The sequence below is a fragment of the Micropterus salmoides genome, unplaced genomic scaffold (genome assembly GCF_014851395.1).
Source record: "Micropterus salmoides isolate LMB-PRFRI ecotype aquatic unplaced genomic scaffold, ASM1485139v1 Ms_hic_scaffold_14, whole genome shotgun sequence".
Taxonomy (NCBI): Eukaryota; Metazoa; Chordata; class Actinopteri; order Centrarchiformes; family Centrarchidae; genus Micropterus; species Micropterus salmoides.
In genome coordinates this window covers 27,107,052-27,127,127 of record NW_024040485.1, presented here as the reverse complement: position 1 = coordinate 27,127,127, position 20,076 = coordinate 27,107,052, and the positions used below count along the sequence as shown (strand labels likewise).

At 39.1% G+C, this 20,076-nt stretch overlaps 2 protein-coding genes across 3 annotated transcripts; one reads left to right on the top strand and one right to left on the bottom strand.

Annotated features, from left to right (window-relative positions):
- Positions 1-664: 664 nt before the first annotated feature.
- LOC119902556 (tRNA selenocysteine 1-associated protein 1-like) lies at positions 665-12,973 on the bottom strand. 2 transcript variants are annotated; one of them, XM_038718829.1, is made up of 9 exons: positions 12,782-12,973; positions 11,264-11,361; positions 11,042-11,141; positions 8,903-8,955; positions 7,727-7,855; positions 7,107-7,223; positions 4,571-4,859; positions 3,620-3,665; positions 665-1,383 (listed from the first exon to the last, which is right to left on the bottom strand). In XM_038718829.1, the coding sequence occupies exons 1-9, from the start codon at positions 12,815-12,817 to the stop codon at positions 1,247-1,249; spliced, it is 1,005 nt and encodes a 334-aa protein (XP_038574757.1). In that variant the 5' UTR covers positions 12,818-12,973; the 3' UTR covers positions 665-1,246. The 2 variants fall into 2 exon arrangements, with proteins under 2 accessions (XP_038574757.1, XP_038574758.1); XM_038718830.1 differs by having other exon boundaries at positions 3,620-3,662.
- A 1,892-nt stretch (positions 12,974-14,865) lies between these two features.
- Positions 14,866-17,920, top strand: buc (bucky ball). The gene is made up of 4 exons (XM_038719395.1): positions 14,866-14,884; positions 15,761-16,017; positions 16,240-17,777; positions 17,894-17,920. The coding sequence occupies exons 2-4, from the start codon at positions 15,768-15,770 to the stop codon at positions 17,918-17,920; spliced, it is 1,815 nt and encodes a 604-aa protein (XP_038575323.1). The 5' UTR covers positions 14,866-14,884; positions 15,761-15,767.
- The last annotated feature ends 2,156 nt before the right edge of the window (positions 17,921-20,076 follow it).

The window sequence follows — 20,076 nt, the reverse complement described above, 5'->3', positions numbered from 1 at the left end:
TCAATTTATGTCAAATCCGTGTCTGAGGTTGGATCCAAATGATTCAGAATTTTGGCATCAAAGTGATCCAGATCTCAGACTTAAATGTTAAATTACCAAATGCACAATTTTGTCCGGATTAAAACGTAGGATTAGATTACCAAATCTGAATCCTAATCTTCAGGATCAGAAATCTTTTGGATCTGCTTTGATATACCGGACTTTGAATATGACTTTGTTGATTGAAAATCAATAGGAACCTGCAAATCGTGCAACACTGACACAGTCTACACTATCTTACAAGAGAAACAATTAGAATTTCTTGAAAGAAGAAGAAGAAGACCCCATTCCTTCTACATTTGTTTTATTGATAAAACATCTCCAGAATATATACAAAACATCAGCCATCAAACAGCAGAAAATAAATGCCTTGACATCTGATACAGAAAATCAGCTGTCAAGCTCAAAATCACTGCATGCAGTTTCACAGCGCTCAAAACTATTTGTCTATTATATAGAAAGACACTGAGCTTCTTGTCTGGAAAACAGTGAAAATTACATTTTGTAGTCGATTACTGTTGGCTAAACTCAATATTATCCATACTTTAACTACTACCCAGATCATTTTCATTAAATCTATCAGAAAGTTTTTTTAAAAAATGGAGGGAAATTCCTTCATTTAAAAAAATGAATAAGACAAGAAAGACTGATATCCTGTATATACATAATAACTCTAGTGACCCTCCTAGAGAGGAAAGTACATGGCCAATGACAATTAAGGCATAGCTTTTACTTGCTTCTCTTCTTCAAAAGTCGGGGTCGTATTCAGTGAGTAAAGTTAGCTTTTGCTGGTGTCACAATTCTAACAGATGAACAAAAGTAAATGACAGTGGGCTTTGTTCCTCAGTGACATCATAAAATATTGCAGCTACTGTATGCCAGTCACCAGCAGAGAAGGCAACTTCAGCACTTCATCCCCAAGTGTGTAGCTCTGGTTTATAGGGCGGTTCATACAAAGACAGTATGCACTACACAGAAACTTCATTGATTGTTGAACATTTTGAATATTACCAACATGGTAAACATTAAATCAAGTGAATATTTGTGTGCTTTGAGTGAAGAAGAACAAATACATCTGCACTCGGAGCCTTCAGATAGGCTTAGACAAGTACTGAGAGAATGTGTCAATGTGGTGTTGGCAGATTATGGGGAGTACAAAATTATACAAAATTAAATAATTATGGTTCAGGAAGGGGCAGAAGAATTATCAAGAGAGGGAGGGGATTGGGGAGTTAACCGAGTCCAGGGGTTCCCAGTGACAGTTCATCATGGCGTCATAGAGTTCCTCGCTGCGCTGCATAAAATCTTTGTTCCACTGCTCCACGTCACAATCAGGGATGGGCTCTGTAAGATACCACATGTATGTGTATGTGTGTGTGCATGCAAACAAAGCACATGGGCTAAAGTCCAAGCAAAAAGTCTTTCCTTGGTATGCTTCCCTCTTTGTACCCTATCTTTGTACTTTTGTGTCACCACCAGTTCCTTTAATTGGGCTCTGGTGCATTTTATTTGTTATCTATCACTGCTTTTAGAGTAACAAATTCTTTTAAACCTGAGTAGTTTTGGAGTTATGATGTTTTTATTTGTGTATCTTCAGTCGTTGACGAATGTTGCGGTTGTGTCTGGTGTTGTATTTGTTACTCTGCTTTGTCTATTTCAGGGTATATACACAGGAATCTTGAAGTAAAATTCAATACCTGTTAAGACCTTTTCAACATATTTTAAGCATAGCCTATAATGTTTATGTGCGCAACATTACTGCAAAAAATGTGAAACAGTGTGATTTTGTATTTTTGTTGGTTCAAACTAGATAACATTAGCTTGCCTGCAAACGCCGACCAGTTGTTAACTACCTGACATAGCTGTAACTTATTTTCAGTCATAAATATCTGAAACCTTTCTGCTAGAAGCCACTAAAAACTACACAAAGCACCTTTAACTTACATTTACTATAAATAGATTCTGAGACTATAAAACTCAACACTTTTTTTGTGATAACTTTCATCGACCATTGTCTCAATACAACATAAGTCAAATAGGCCTAAATGGAACAAAGCTGAAGAGAATAAATTGAGTGATGGATAACGTTAGTAGTGTAGGCAGTGTTGCAGACATTTGCGATCAACAGCTAATGTCTGTACCGTAAAGCTGATTTGTGTAAACTTTAGTAAAACAGATGTAAAATAGAAAAAGGGGAACATGTTGCTCTCAGGAAGAGAAGGAGGTTAGAAGCAGCACATATTGGTATCCTGGCTCTGGCAACATCTTTCACTACAGGGGCTCGATCCACAACCTGGAGGAGGAGCTAGTATAAATGAGTATATTAGTATAATATTATAACATTATATTAAAAGTATATTGTTAATATAATAGTAAACTGTTAGTTTGATATTAATGTGTTAATTATATGTGTTACTATATTCATTATAATTTCATATAATAGTATAGTATATAGCTTACCACTATTATAATATTAATTACAGTTACAGCGGTTTCATTTTGGGGTTGTTTTTTATTCATTAACTTTGTGCAAGAAAAATGTTCTACATGGTAGCTAGTCTCTAACTTTAATTTTAAGTAGGCTACTAACTCATCAATAATCATAACTATTAATGCATAAAAATTAGTTGGAAGGTTTGCTGTAGCACATCAAACCTTTGCTGTGATTGGTCTGTTCACAAAAAGTGCCATTGACGAGCTAATCGGCTTTATGAAAGGTTGAACGTGTTTCAATAAAAAGGCACAGATGTAGCTACATAGCCAGCTAATGTTAGCCAAACCCAAACGCTTTATATCTTCCCTGTTCTCTTGTGTCTCACCGCTTCACCTGCTGACAGTGCATCTTGCTCTAATTTTTTAGTAACGGGGCTGTTCAAGCAGCCACAGAGCTCAATCTGACCATGTTTTTAACAATTAGCATTGGGGATCCAGCGTGGTGGAAAGTTACAGTCGGTTGTGCTCGTAAATCAGTTATCTGGTTCGCAGGGATCTATTTTTAGGAGCCTATGAGTGAAAGGCTTGCACGGTAGATCCCTGCACCTAACGTTACACAGAATAACAACTCGCTACATCTTGCCCGTCTGGTAATTTTGACTATTCAATATAAATAAATACATTCACCCACAGTTCTACCATGCAAACTCTTTGGACAAAAAGGATATTTACATTGACAAAAATATCTACAAAATTTAATACCTTGTTAAATGGTGATTAAGACTTTTTAATGGCCTTAATTTTGGCAAAATTGATTTGTTACCTTTTAAGACTTTTTAAGACCCCGCAGACTCGAAAAGAGGTTTTAAATCTCAAAAGAGATAATCTGGTTAAATAAATTAAATAAAAACAAACACTGTAAACACTGGAGACCTTATTATCTAACCAGAAAGTACAGGACCTCTTTGTGGCACCAGACAACCCTGAAGTTGTGGATTTAAGTCATATCTGAGGTCCAAGGTATACAAAGTTGTCTAAAACAAGTCAGACCCTGCTGTATTAAGTTAAGTAGGCAACAGTAGAATGTGTCAACTAACGGATTGGCAGCATGTCCTGTATGCATTTTCATGTTGAAAAAGGGTCTTACCTTCTGCATTATCCTCCTCTATACCCTCAGTCTCCACGTGGCTCTGCTGGGGAAACACATTAAACATTGGGAATTATTTCTGAAACACTGAAAACGAATGCATCATGTGAATAAAAAACCCTGCAGGAACCCCTGTATTAATGCTACAAGATCAAAAAGGTATAAATCCACGTAATAAACTGTGTTAAATAATGATTTCATTTCCATATATTAAAACATGGACAGATGTTCTTCTAGTTTCCAAGGACAATGAATGGAGAAATGGCACTGCTCTGTCATACTCTAGTGTGGAACCATTTCATTTCTGCCTTTCCATAACAATTTAATCTCTGTGTTTTCAATACGGAGGTAGCTCCACCACATATTTCACTTAGCTTAGCACTCTGAATATTATAGATGTGATCCATGAAAGGTGCCTTTCAGCAGCCCTAAAGCTGTCTTACTTACGTGTGTGTATTTAAAGGATTCGGTCAGTATGTTGGGCAATACGCTTGTTTGTTTGTAGTTTGTAGTTAAATGAGAAGAACGATACCACTCGTGCAATACATATGAGGTACAGCCAGTAACCAGTTAGCTTAGGCTAAAGACTAGAAATGGTGAAAAAGCTCCAAAGGCAACAAAATCAGCCCTCCGTCTCTCATTTGTTGGTACAAAAATCTAAGTGTAAAATTGAAAATTTGTGGTTTTACCAGGGATATGTGCTGGACAACTCCTTGACTCTAGGACGTCACTGAGCCCAGGCGAGAAATAATGCAGCACACAATCTCCCATAAAACCACTAATTGTCATTGCTGTTGGGTAGATTATTATGTCTAGACAGACAGAGCAAAGTTAGAAAGTGAATAAGTGTATTTCCTAAACTAATCCATTACACATTAAAAATAAAAAATGAGGGTTAATTGCTCTGTGCTTTGTGTAAAACCTCTCTGGGTGTCAAAGTATTTCCCTCACCTCTACGGCTCCCGTCATGTCAGTGGACATGGGTGGTATCCCCATGGGAGGTGGTGGCATCATGTGGCCCGGTGGGGGGTAACCGTAGGGCCCGTAGTTGTAGTTGTAGCCACTGTTGTAGCCACTGCTGTAACCACTGCTGTTGTAGCCGCTGTACTGGTCATAGCCACCCCATTGAGGGTAGTAACCCCCCTGACCCCCGCCACTATTGTTGCCATAGTAACTGGACTGGTTGTAGTTGCTTTGGTAGTTCTGGCCCTGGCCGCCATGGTAGTTACTCATCTTCTGGCTGCAACACAAGAAATAAAACAAAGTTTCATTAACATTTTGAAGGCGATTTGAATTCAGCTTTATTATTTGGTTCAAGCTCTATCAAATACATCCCAGTGTTTCCCATATATTGATTTATTTGTCTGCCATAATATCAAATTTTGATTCGTTCAGCCCCTTGCTCTCTCTCACTAAGTTGTGGAGGCTACATGTAGTTGCTATTTCAGTACTGCAGTGGTCTTGTCTGTTCATCAGCTCCAGCTAAAACTGGCTGCGATGGAAACATGACACCTGGGTGGAAACACTAATCTCCATCGGCTGTGACTTTATATCCAAGCTATGACGTCTTTCAGAGCACAAAAACACTGTAAACACACCTGTCACCTGCCCAGCACGGTGCTGATAAACCAGAAAGACAGAGGAAGACTGAGAGTAAGCTGTGTAAGCTTGGGGCTGCACGAGTGAGCGCAGCCTCAAAATAAGTGTGACGGAGGCTCCAACACTGACAGGAACTCCAACCACCAGATACAAAGAGACTCGACGGATCCACCGCAAAACAACATACACAACCGGGTTTGTAGCTTTTTGGTAAAGGACGCTGGTGACTGAAAAGGTGGTTTTAGACCAAAAGCAAAGTGAGCATTGGAGGCGGTGCGTTGACATCCAAAGTCAATGCAAAAACGCGTGGAGCCGCAATTTTCTGTCGGGCGGTGCAATGCAAAGGCCTTCGCGTGAGTTGAATATTTATATATATATTGAATATTTCTGAATATGATAATATGAACAGCGAGAAAGTCGCATGACGCTGAGTCACAATAGCCTATCAGATTGTCCGTACATCACAGACGGCTTCAGAGCGTTGTGGAGAGAGGGCCAGGCAGAGCACTGCAGCTATAGCTTTTATTAAATTAGCTTTTTACTTTAGTTTTTGGGACTACAACAGCTCAGCAAATAGCTTCCGTGCACATCCACACATTAAATTCGTGTTTGGTCTGAATGCCGGATAAGAGAATTTTCATTAGGGCAAATGTGGGCAAAAGGTGAGGTATAGGTCATCTTTATGTCACCTTGTATGGGACACTTGGTAGATTCCCATAGAGACAGTAAAAGGATAAATACTGTGGATCAAGAAGTAAACTTCAGATTTAGTTTGGCTTTATGCTGTGTTCTCACTCTGTGCTGCTTCTGCCTATCTCCTCAGCCGAGTTTCAATAAATGTTGCTTTTTAAGGCATCCCGAGTTTCCTGAAACCTTCTTCATCAATAAGAGTTGACTAGCTCATAAGAATTTCCATCACAGAGACAATAAACCACATAATACAAACACTCAAGCATCTCAGAAGCGTTTCAGCAGTGGAGCGTGCAGCCAGCCCCACTTGTTATTAATTTGTCCTTTTTGTGCTTCTACTACCTTCTTCACAGCTCTCTGTGACCCCGTTTCGTTCCATTCCGTCAACTTCAGGCTGCATTTCCCACGAGGAGCATTTCAGAATCAGAGCATTTTGCCTGCCTGATTTTTCTGTCCGTATACATAACACAGAAGTTAAAGCACGGCATGTATGCACACCACTGATAATTAAAGGACTAATTATAAATAATATTAAGGTAGCTTCAGTGATGATACTTCAGTTGTATCTGCTGAAGTATACAGTGTTTTTGCATTTCTCCCCCAAATATAGGCCCAACTACCTAGAAATCTTCTGTGATGATGAGTTTCTAACTTTAGGAAACTTATCAGCCTTTTCCTGCTCTGAACTAACGTTATTACATTGGCCTTTAAAAGTCCACTATTGGTCGACCTCTACTGGAGACACGCCTAAGTAGTTCGATTAACGTCACACTAGGGCAAGTCTCGATGAAATTAACATGAACCAAAAACCTTTTCAGCATCTTGCTGAATCCACAACTTGAAATAATTCAGCGTGTCCTTGAAAAAGATGACTGCCATAAAATCATATTCCAAATCAGGGTGCGTATTTTAAAGATGTTCTATGAAAGGATTTTCCTACCAATGAGTCAATCATATCTTTTAAATCAGTTTACATTGAAAGGTTGTGACACATGGCAAGTGCTCAACATACCACGCTATAACTCGCAGGGGAAGTAATAACACTAAGACAACAAATGGTCACAGACCCATAGAACTGCAACAGTTACTAATCATGATAATCTCTGCATGCCACCGTTTTCTTTATCTTTTTATGCAGAGGTTCATCAATTGTGGCACATTTTTTGCCATGTTCCATGTTTCCTTCTTAATAACTTACCTCTTTGCCACAGCAATACTGAGTCTGAGTGGCTTTCCCCCCAGCATCGTCCCCTGGCACTCCTCGATCGCCTTCTTCTGCTCGCTCTCCTCCCCAAACTTGACGAAGCCATAACCTCTGCAGGTCAAACAACAGTTACACCTCCTCTCCACACCACCACACACTCCATACTTGGCATTTAATAGCCACTTATAATGAGAAACAGAATATAATGGGTATTATTATGGTAGAACTGAAACTTGTTGTTTTACTTTTAACATGAGGTAGCATCACTTGAATTGTGAGTTGCTCTTGCTTAGCCTATATGGGGAAAACAATAGTTTTAGCATAAGATGGTAAGAAAACATTTCTTCAGCCTTTTCTCGAAAATAGATGAAGACGTACTGGTGGTCAACGTCCTTAGCACAGCTATCTAAATAATCATTAAACCAGGAAACATATTTATGTTATTGCGCATTTCATACAATAATATTCAAACCAGATAGTATAGTATACAGCACACCAAAGAAATAAATAAACAAATAATATGTAGTTCAAGAAATCATCTTAAGTCAAACTGAATACTTTTAACTTTTCTAAAGCCACTTCGCTGTCCGGTCCTTCTCTATGAACTGAGATACCTGGAGTATCCATACTGGTCAGTGACCACTTTGGCTCCCTTGCAGGAAAGGTACTTCTTGAAAACTTGGTGCAGTTGGAAGTCGTCTACCTCAGAGGCCAAGTCGCCCACAAACACTGAGAACTCCGGCCTGAGAGAAGATAAAACTTTGATCACTGATTTATGTTTGTTTGTGAGTGAGTGAGTGCAGTTGTGCTGAACGAATCTATGCGCTGCGGGCAGCTCTGCAATTGATTATGATTTTGCTCCTATTTAATAGTATGTGTGGCGGTCAGCATTGATATTGAGGTGTGTCATGTTGCCTCAAATAAATCAGTGAATGGGAAACACAGCAGTGGGGTGCCGATTCTACCGATTTTTTCTGTCATCTTAGTTCTGATGTTGAGTTAGTTAGTCGACATCGATGTATGACAAACCAATCGCTGATCATCCCTTTAATCGTTGATAGCCGATCTAATCGCCAGTCGGAACAAGCCTAAACAGTTGTACTGTTTTCAGCTGTTTACTGACACTACAGCGTGGACGTGATGTAGAACACAATACATAAGGAAAAAATTGAGAAGGTAAACTCGTCTACTGGCAGTGTGAAAAGGATTATTTTTGAAGTTTAAAAACACCTGCATATTAGGGTTGGGCGATATGGCCGAAAGAGTTATGATGATAAAAATATATCATTTGAGATTGATAATTATCACGATTAATGTAATTTATTTCAGATTTAACAGCTGATTTATGCTCCTGAGTGAAACTAGATGGTTCATTCTGGTTTTAAGCTTTTCTTTATGGTCAGAACAAACATTTGATGCCATAAAGTGGATCGCTTAACAAAGGTAGAACATTCTAAAGAATTATGAATTATTTTTCTACAAATATGCAAGTAAGAGTAAAACTAAGTAAAATCTTTTTTCAGACCCTTGAACTCAACAAAATAAATATCTTAATCAAAAAAAGAAATGCTTATTTGTTTATGATTCAAATTTATAAAATCAAAAATTTATTGAACATTTGAAATATTGATATTAAAGTAACTTATTAATGCGTAATGCCCAGCCCTACCGCACATACTTAATAATTTTGGTGTAAACAGGGTTTTAGGCAAAATAGTGTGTAGCATATCTTAACTTAAATTTAGACTCAAACAGTAACATGCAAAAGCTGAAAGTGAATCATATCTTACCCTGCCTCTGGCCGCTTGCCGTAGGTGGCATAGTTTAGCTTAAACTTCCGGGGCTGGACGGGGGGAGAGAAAACACAAACAATAAGCCATCCTCAAACACCAAAGACGTGTAGTATAGCACTGATATTGCTGAAAATGAAGAGTAGAGTTAAGTTTGTTGTTATTTGGGTTTACATACCTCCACCACCCAGACCAGCCCATTCCTCAGTTAGTTCCTACCAGAGACTCTATTCACCAGCTTCAAACAAAGTACATTTCATGTACAAGCAGCCTCCTTCAGCAGCAGGTACAGGCCGACGGACAGGGAGCCCAGTAGCTTGGCCAGCTCACTGGGCCAGCAGCATTTCAAATTCAGGTAAAGCTCACAAGTTTACACACTTTGAGACTTTCAAGCCGGCATGATTTTTGTTTTACATCACCACTAGGGCTGTCGCGATAACCGCAAAATTTAAATAGTGCGCTATTGGTCAAGCCTACCGCGGAGGATGGCAAGTACCGCAACAACCGCAATGTTGATACTGTACACTTCAGGCGTGTTAAATTAATTAATAAATAAGTGCTTCAAAAGTTCCACAACCGTAACAAGTTCTGTAACGGTTCAAGGATGGATCACCATGGGCTGTACGTGACCCAACTTCAAACTCTGAAGCTGTAAGTGTTGCCGTGTTTTATGTTGTTTTACAGTTTATTTTAGAGGTTAGCTAACTTGGCGTTAGCATATTGCGCGGCTAATGTGGCTAGCACGCTCGGCGATGTTGGACTAACGTTGTGATCCTGAGGGACATTCCAGAGAAATTGTGGACAGTAAGCCTCATTTGAATCGGACTAACTAAGGAGCGTAGTGCGTTGGAAGTCTGCAGCTGGTTAGTTGTGGACAGCCATTCTGCTCTGTGTATGTTGCTGCGATATGTAAACTGACTTGATAGACATGCCCTGAAGGGAATTATATAGCTACGTCTGAAAAAGACACGGTCAAACTACAAAAAGGAGTTTGCTTGACAATGTTGTTGCCGAGCACGCAGCAGCTAGCTTGCTCAGACCATAAAGCTGCTGTTAGCGGCTTGTTGTGCAGTGAGGTGACAGATACAGACACTCTTACTCTGCCACTTGGCACCAAATTACTTCATTGATGAAAAATGCGATAATACCGCATACCGCGCCGTTGAGCCCCAACATATTGCCACGGTGGAAATTACTTCACCGCGACAGCCCTAATCACCACACCTTTAAATAGACTTGCTGTCACTGCAGCCAATATAGAATTTATTAATATGTTGCTTTTAGTGTTGCTTCTTTATAAATATGTTTATAAAATTTACTGGGAAAGCACACACAGCAAACCAAAACAAACGTGGCACTTTCAACCAATAGATTAACAAGAATCTGGTTTGTTTACAGTAGAGATGCACCGATTGCATTTTCCTTCAAAAACTTAACTGAGATAACTGAGATCATACACAAACATTTTTGTAACTGTTGTTGAGTGTGCCACAGCATGCATTTAAATCTGACCAGCACAGGATTTGATATGTCACACTGATTGGCCCTAGTCACCGGTCATGGCTGATCAAGCTGAAAACCGGTCAGTCCAGTCACTGAATGATCGATCGGTGCATCTCTAGTTTACAGGGCAGAAGGACAACCTCATAGTTCACTGACTTATTTTAAAACATTTAGATATTAAGTTTCTGTCATAACAGAGAAGACTAGTTGAGATCCATTTTCCACAGTCAAATCATATAGAGCTGCAACCATTTGCTAATCCGTTAATTTGTTTGAGTAATTAAAAAAAGAAAAAAAAAAAGGAAAAAAATTCACACAATTCTCTGATTCCAGCCACTTAAATACAAATATTTCTGGTTTCTTTACTCCTCTTTGACAGTAAACTGAATATCTTTGGGTTATGGACAAAACAAGACATTGGAAGACGTCATCTTAGGCTTTGGGAAACACTTATCAAAATTTTGACATTTTTTATACCAAACAAAAAATCCATTAATTGACACATTAAATCGACAGTGAAGTTAAGTTTATATAAATATTTATTTGTGGATAAACAATAATTATGTATATTATTGCAGTAAAGATTGCATCAAACATATATGAGTAAGTATTTTGCAATTACACCATAGAACTGACCGGATTTGATCCAGGAACCAGTTTTCCGTTGAGTCTCTGGACACAGCGGTCGACACTTGCTTCATCTGCCAGCTCCACAAAGCAATATCCTGCTGACCCACTGCACAGGAGGAAAGATATGTTATCTGTGGGCAAACCTATCAGCACATCTATATGTAGCAGTTGCCCTCAGGCTTTAACACAAAGGCTGGTGTATGGCACGAGGTGCTCTGTATATCCTACCCCGTTATCCTGTGAGTGATGATCTTGACTCCAAACGGCGATTCTCCCATAGCGCTAAAGGCCTGCTTGATGAAGTTCTCATCCATGTATGGGTCCAACTAAACATACACGAAGAGAAATTGTAAATGCATCATGTTCAATTCCAACCACAGACAAATGTAAAAGATTTGTATAAGATTACAAATTGCAGCTCATAGACAGCACAAAGACATTTTAAGTTGGGTGTATCATCCACTCAAACGTGTCACTCCCACTTCTCAAAATCCTGTTTTTTGTCTATTGTGCTAAACTTTTTTAAATCCAGCTAAGCCGTGGTAGCTATGTAGTGTCCCATATTCTGACATTGGGTACACTTGATTGGTCGGCTACAGCCACTAACTTTTATCGCATTTTATAGCTATAGATGATGCAACACCAACGTATGCCAGGATAGCGATCAAGAGGACCCGCTCTCGCAACGTGAGTCTCAGAAAGTATGTGACTACAATGGTATTATATAAAAAATAAAGCATCATCACCAACAACAACATGTTTGTAATTTATTCATGAACCATGCAAAGGAAGGCTTAGAATATCTCCTCTTACTTCAGTGGATGTTGGTTATATTAACGCATGAGTACAATCATATTAATTCTACAGTATCCACATTACTCTTAACTCTTTCCCCAGGTATTTACCACATTGATGCTGTATACGCTAAATAGCTCTTATTAGGCTTCATTGCTGTTCTTACTAGTATCTATTGTCACTCCTAGATCTCTTACTTTTTTGATGCTTTTATGTGGTGCCACAAATGTAAGTTGCTTGGATAAAAGCGTCTGCCAAATTGGTAAATGTGATGTTCATATAAAATAAGTCCTCTCCTCTCTTGTGTCTCTGAAATACGGATCTTTCCCTCCTTCTGATATAAAACAAACCAAAAAATACATGCTATTTCAGTTACAAGGACCCAAATGGACTACCTTGGTAACTTACATTGGGTAGATTATCTTTTGCTTTATGTACCGTAACTCTAATGTTACCGGTCCTGTTCTTCAAAGTATAATTTAGTTATATCCCCAATTAAATAACATTATAATGTTACAGCATGGTTATGAGTTAAAAAATGGAAAGAGTTAAGATGGATGTGTCGGATGTATATTTACCACTCTTTCGACATGATTATTAAACTAAACACGGTAACTATCTTAATCATAATGTGGTTTAAATAGCTTTTAGTGCGTATGTAACGTTAACGTTAGTCGATGCTTAACGTTACTGTAACGGCAGCTCGCAGTCACTCCATTAGCTAACGGTTGCTACAAGGCGAAGAGCGTCGGGAACAATACATGGAAGAAAAGGCAGTTTGGTGAATCGTTTGCACACCAATGTTTGCTAATATTGTTGTTCTACCAACGAAGTAACGTTATCGTGGCACAGAGGTTAGAGATTTCTTCAGTTAACGTATTTTCAGAGCTAGGAACCAGCACGCGTTGCTAAGCTAACGTAACTTAAGAAACGTTGAGACTTCAGACATACATCACCCATCCACAGGCTCGTCTGTCTGTTAAACATCTTGGATTTTTGTGGAAGTGAGATGAAACCGTAGAGGATTCCGTGGGTGTTTGATTTGGGGTGCAAAAAAATTTGTTTTTCAACGTTAAAAGTTCTCCAAACGTTCACGCAGACGACGTGAATTCGTTGTTCCTCTTCCGTCTCAAGTTACTTCCGGTGTTCTGCCGAGTTTTTTCCCCCACAACTTTATTAATAGAATAGAATCTGAACAGGTATTTATTATTCCTTAAAACTAACTAGTCGCTATTTAAAAGCTACTAGTACTTTATTTATTAGTAGTTAGTAATAACTATCTTTAGTTACTAATAACTAATTGCACATTCTAGTAACTATTCCAAAAGATACTCTTACTAGTACATTATTTTAGGTCATTAATGACTAGTAAAATGGCTTGTTGAGTAACATTTCCATTCTTCCTAGTAAGAAAGTAATAGTTACTAGTGACTAATGGAATAGTTATGTGTAACTAAAAAATAAGCACTAGTAGATAAACAATAGCGACTAGTAAAATGGAAATGGTGACAAGTAACTATTCAATTGGTTACTAGTAGCTAATGAATAGATGATATCTGAACTGCAGAGCCCCATAGATTTCAAAGGCAAAAGTTTGCCAGCTACTAGTAACTAATGGAATAGTTACTAGTGACTAATAAATAAGTAAATAAGTACTAGTAGCTTTTAAATATATATAAATGGGTGATGATGGTGCAATGGTTAAGACACATGTGACCCGGGTTTGATTCCCACTGTGACCCATCCACCAATGTGTGCCTGAGCAAGACACTTAACCCACTGTTGCTCCAGATGCGTGCGACCTCTGACATGTATAGCTCGCTTTGGATAAAAGCATCTGCTAAATGAATTAATGTAATGACTTTTTAAGGTACAAATGTTAAAACAACTTGGTATAAACAATACAGGGAGTACAGGTTATATGTAAAGAACCAAAAGTCACATTAAAAAGTACAACCATAAAATAGACAATCTTAGATTTACAAAAAAAATTATAGGCCGTAGGTGAAAACCCCCCAAATATAATTGTTTGGTGAACCTTTGAGTATATTAACCTCAGTAGAAGTACCATCCATCCATCCATCGTCAACCGCTTATCCTGTGTACAGGGTCGTGGGGTCAGTAGAAGTACTGACATATTTATTTTCTTGAATTTGTGAAGTTAATCACTAATCCTAAAATAAATATTATATAAACATTAAAAAAGTTCTCAATTAAAGTTCTATATGAATGAAGTCTATTATCATTACAATTAAAGCTGGGGTAGGCAACCTTGGAGAAGTAGCAAGAGACAGCTAAATTTTGAAAGTATCCAACCGAAACAAATTCCACCTTCCTTCCTTCATGCCTCCCTCTAAAGCCACTACCTCAAAACACATGTTCATGCACAGTGAGTGTATGAGTGAAATGAATTAATTGATTGGCTGTGCTTATTATAGTCCTGCTACAACCACAGGATTTCTTTTGTTATTTCTATGTCAGAGCTTTTGATTTATTCAACGCTGTCAGGATGTAAAGAAAATTTCAGCTACTTTTACAAAAATAAACTGAAATATATGGCATATCCTAGGTTTAACCAGTTAAAAAGTATATTATTACTTCAGCGGCACTCTCCTGATCATGACCATGAAAAGCCTGTTTCACGATATCCTAATGTTCTCCTGTCAGTTTGCCCCCCCTGATAGATTTGCTAAGCTAATAAATATCTCTGCATGGTGAAACAAAAAGAGGCTGGAGAGTTTACTGAATAGGTGAAGGAGATATGACATGGAAGAAGTGTGCAGATATAATCCAGAAAATGTCATCTATACTGAGTATTACAACAGCCAGCTGACGCCGTCATTGTCTGACTGGACTTTGGCTCCATCTGGTGTTCTTATGACACACCGGTATTCAGCCCTGCAGGAGGCCTCAGTGCTGCTGGCTTCAAACTCCAAATGAGCTGATGGTGCACACACTTGTCAAATCAGCAGCTACTTAATCTCAGGTGTGGCTGCTGCTCACATTTAATGGTATTTTGTGTCACACTGTGTGGTTAATTTCCAAGTTTTCAAGGTAAAATTATTCTACTTTGTTTTTATCACAACAGACAACATGTCAAGTGTATGTGAAAAATTTGGAAGCCTCATTTTTGGGTGATGGCAGTAGCTTAATGAGTTTTTTAAATAGAATTTTAAAACAATTTAATGATTCAGTTAAATCTTGACTCAGGTGATTTACTCTTTTTCATCATCATATCACTTCAAGTATAGAAAGCACACTGCAACTTTAAAAACTTTTGATTTATTTACTTATGATCTCCCTGAAAAGGACATCGCAACGTCAGACAGTTGCATACTTGAAATGGTGATCAATACAAGTGAAAACTGTTGAAATATTACTTGCCATGAAATGTAGACCTAAGAAAATCCTATCCATGCATGGACACACAAATGTTTATGGGTTTGGGTGCCACAGATAAGAGGGAGAGATGGAGGTTTTTTATTTTTTAAAAGTGTTTTGGTTGTGGGCAAGTCAGACATGTCTGTGGTTGATTGGGTATTTTGACTGACCAGTATTTCTAAAATTGTGAAAATCTTCGTGGCACTGACTTCTTTCTTGGATGTTTGTGCTATATCAGCTAAAGAGCTGTTGGGCAAAATTCACAAGCCAACCAATCAAAAATATATATATTTTAAAAAATACATTATTACATTTGCAGCATGTTGGGTGCAGTTAATATTTATAGTGAACAGCTTGCATTCTGCGTAATGTGTTGAATATGGAGTACTGATCTCAATTTGCAGTATGTTTCTTTTTTTTTTAGACAGTGACCCACTTTTTAATAACAAAACATTCACAGAACTTTCACCACACTAAAGATCTTAAGATTTAACTTGCTCCCATTACTGTAATGTGGATGCTCACTAACAGTCCTCCACCTGCATGTAGGTTGAATATGGCAGCTGTTAACAGACCATCACCAGCTCAGTCAGGACCAAACGGAGGGAACATACACACTCGCCCGAGCAGCGGTATAACAAACTCTGGACAACAGGACCCAGGACCTCCGTTCCATCCCCAACACCACATGTCTGCCCGGCCTGTCTTCTACATCCCTGCCCCGGCTCCACCCCCACCCCCTTTCCTCCACTACCAATGGCCCATGCCCTTCTCTTATAACCCCTTTGCTGGCTTCCCAGGCATGGGTGAGTCTTGTGTGCTTTTACTTTTCCAGTTAGTTTGTTTTTGGACTATGATACAAGGAGTGGCCACAATAATATTACAAGCCTGCTGGTGTCAAATGCAAATGTCCTGAAATATGTAATGCGATGTAAAGTACAATTGGATTTAATTACACTGCAACTATTTTTAAACTTGAACAATCATCTCAGTTGGTTGAGTTAACCATATTTTCCCTTACACCTCAGGCTATGGTATGGTCATGCCCCCATTCCCTCCTCCCCCCTACATGGAGTCTCCAGCCTACATTATGCCCAACCCTCAAATCCAGCCAGTTGACTACAGGCGCTTCCTCCACCCCCATTTCCATGCTCCCAGTGCACCCTATCAGAACCCAAACCAGACCCGCAGGGGTCACCTGCCTCATGCTGTCCCTCCTAGAGAAACCGTAAACTCCGAGGTCCAAACAGAACCCACACAAAGAGGCCTAGATGCTTTTGATGAGGGAAGCCCGCATATCAGCTCAGATTGTGGGCTAGGAACTGCCTCAATCTCTCCCTCCTCTTCAAGCTCCAGCTCCCCAAAACAAGGCCCTACCAAGGCTGAGGACTATACCAAACCCAGCAGTAATTCAAATGACTTGCATGTTAACGGGACCTGCACAAGCAGTACAGTCAAAGTCAAGTTTAACATCCCACGTCCTACTGCAACGAAGACCGTTGAGTCGTGTATCAGAGCAACTCTAGAAACACTAAAGAACAGTAAAGACATAGTTGGTCAGGATAATGTTCCCCCTTGCAACATGTGGTCAGTGAGTTCTCCAGATAATTTGGTTCCTGCATGTAGTTCTTTTCACCAAGAGGGTGAGGTTGAGGTTGTCAAAGAGAGACATGCCTCTGTCCCTGACATTCTGATGAGTTGGGGAGCTGAAGTAGAGCATGAAAAGTCAATTTACCAGAGTCCAGTTGAGACAAAGAGTGGTCCAGTGGTGGCTGACTGTGCTGATACTAATGAGGGTGGTCTTAAGGACCATGAAACCCCTTCCAAGATTCTGAAACTGCCTTTTGGTCTTCATGAGATTTTCTCAGAATCCAGAAGAGAAAATGAGCTTGTGGGATTGGTTAGCTCTGTGAGCCAGTGCCTACCGGACAGAGATGAACCGCAGGATTCCTTAAATGAGTCCCATAAGCTCCCTGACAATGAGCAAGGAAATGGCAATGAGACGAATCCACATGAAGACACTACAGAGATCATTCCCTATAAAATGTCTTTAAATAGCTCTCAGAGAAAGAGAAAAATGAATGAGTCTGTATGGTCTGTGGAGTCTCTTGCCCCCTTCATCCCCACTAAGGAGTGGCTGTTGCAGAACAGCATGTTTGAGCCTGAAGTAATCATTGAGACAACAGAGGAAGCTGAAAATGTAAATCCTGAACTGTCAACCCAAAATGACAGCCTATTTGTTGAATCTATTAAAGAAAGGAGGCGGACGCTCAGGTTTTCTTCTTCTGACTCTGTTCCGATGTCAGACAGTTGGCTCATTTTCAGTACTCCGGCTGGGAAGCGAAGTCCAGCAAAGAAACCAGAAACGGAGAGTGAAAATTATGCCTCTGAAATGAGAGGACCAAATCAAGGCCCGAGCATGGCTCCTTCAGAAAAGGATCCCGTAGCTTCCCCGATTCAACTGCAAAGAGAAATTATTTCGTCTAACCCCACAGAAGAGGATGTAGATAAAAATAGGTCTTCTGAACCAGAGGCTATTCAATGCCCAAACCAGGAATCTCTGATTGTAAATGAGCAGGAGGAGAAAAGTCCCCGCTCTCCTGAGCAACAAAAAACTCTCTCTTTGAACTCTGCAGCAGGGGAAACATTCTCTTCTTCAGTCCAGCTGATTCTCCAAAACAGAGTGGACATGGAGGACAGAGGAAGTGAAAACAAAGGTGAAAGTGAACTGAGAAATGAGCAACTGTGTGTCCCAATGGCTGAACAGGAGATGGCAGAAGTGTCTCCATCAAAGGGACATATAGTGGACATTGGCGTCCAGTGTACCAATTTGCTGGATTGTGTATGTGGGAGTCTGAAGAGCAGCATGCAACCAAACAGAAAACAGCCTTTTAAATATTCAGGTGATCTGCTTATTACTTAACAACAAATACCATATTTGTGCCGTGCCCTTCTGCCTCTTGAGATAAAATGGGTGTTTGAACTGTTGTCTCATAGATATGAAGAAAGCAAACCATGACAAGGCTGAAGGATGCGGCATGAATGGACACGTGCAGAAAAACCAGAAGAGGCATGGTCCATGGAGGAACAGAGGTCAAGGTAGTGCATGTAATCTAGAAGCGATTTCAGCAAAACAGCACATCATCTACAGTCAATTTCTCTGATTGGTTGATGATCAAATGCTTGCCAAATCAGATTTCTGTCTATGCTAGTTACATAATCATGAATATAAAATGTATACATTTTCTCTTAAATCCTTGAATATGGTGTAAATAAAAATGCATAAAATTAGAAATGAGGATAAAATATTAAATGCACGTTTTAATAAGCCATCCCAACAAAAGCCTTAAATGGTAATGCATTCTTAAAACATGTCTTTGCCACATTGAACATCTTTTCAGTCCCACATGTGAAAATGCAGAAGCCAGAAAATCTGTCAACTGAATCTGCATTTTCAAATTGTATTGTCATCTTCAGGCCTGTGCAGCGTTAGATAGAAATGTTGCAAAATTGACAAGTACACCTTTTTAATCCAACTGAACATTGCCCACATCAAACCAGTAAGAAGAGCCCCCCCAAAAACCACACAAATCTCTGTGAAACAACTGTTCCGACCTCATCACTCATAGTAAGAAGCTGATTGAGAGAATACATTAACAGGGGAATTTTAACCGCGTCATACATGTCAACAGATAAGCAGAACAGCCAGCAGGAAGCCTACAACGGACATGGTGGCAAACCTGGGAAATCAAAAGGTGAGAATGGCAGCTTCATCTTGAATTGTGTCAGGATGGGTGATGGTGATCATGCAATGAAGAATGCTTTTGAAATTGAGGCATTCGTTCCTACCAACTAGTGTGAAACCTTAGTTTGGTTTGTGTAGGTTAATGGAAACAAAGACTTTTGCTGCAGACCAAACATCTACACTAAACTCTAAACTGATAATAGATATGAAATATTAATGCATTTTCTGCCAATAAAGGCAACATTTGTTTTAATGCTATAAGTTAACCATTTGAATCACAATAAGCCTTTGAGCAGTCAAATGTAACTTGACCCTGTCAGTCACCTGATTTGTGTTGTGGTTTTGTTTTAATCTGGTATTACCAGATGGTGTCATACAATCAGATCTTATAAGAGTTTAAAGAAACTCCTCCCAGATTTCATTACATTGTACAAAGGTTTTAACTGTTTTCATTCACTAACCTGCCTAACTGATGAAAGCAGGCTCTTTGGCTTAATACAGTTTGTTGCTTCTTCCAGGTGGAAATGGAAGAAGTCCACGGTACTGAGCACTGACTACGTTCTACAAGACGACGCTCGTTTTTAAAGAATCAATTTAATTATACATTTTTTTGTATTTCAATAAATGTTTTGTCAATATTAAATTTTTTTTTTTTTTTTTTGGAAGATGGGTTAAAGATACCTCTATTGCAAATGCGGGTTCAGTTTTTAATCTTATCACTTAATGTGCAAAATATAAAATGTTCTTTTGGTTCCTTCTCATTTTTCCAGAGCTTGTAATTTCTATCTGCAACTTGTTAAATAATTGACAGACTAGCTGGCAAGACAACACCTTAGGGCTCAAAAAATTAAATGTACGACTTTGAATAGTCCTCTGATCCAAGTTTTGGAATGTTTTTGTTGCGACAGGAACTTGCATGTCACTGGCTGGGAATGCTTCAGAAGTCACCATTCAATTGGATGAAGTCATGGAGTTCAGCAATGTCTCTGAAATATGTTAGTGTGAACATTAAAAGCACTGTTGGATTGCATGTGTTTAGGAAGTATGATTACCTGTATAAATGTGTAAAATTCATGTTGGATACATAGGAATATATTCTTGTGCAATGGTAAATGGCTGC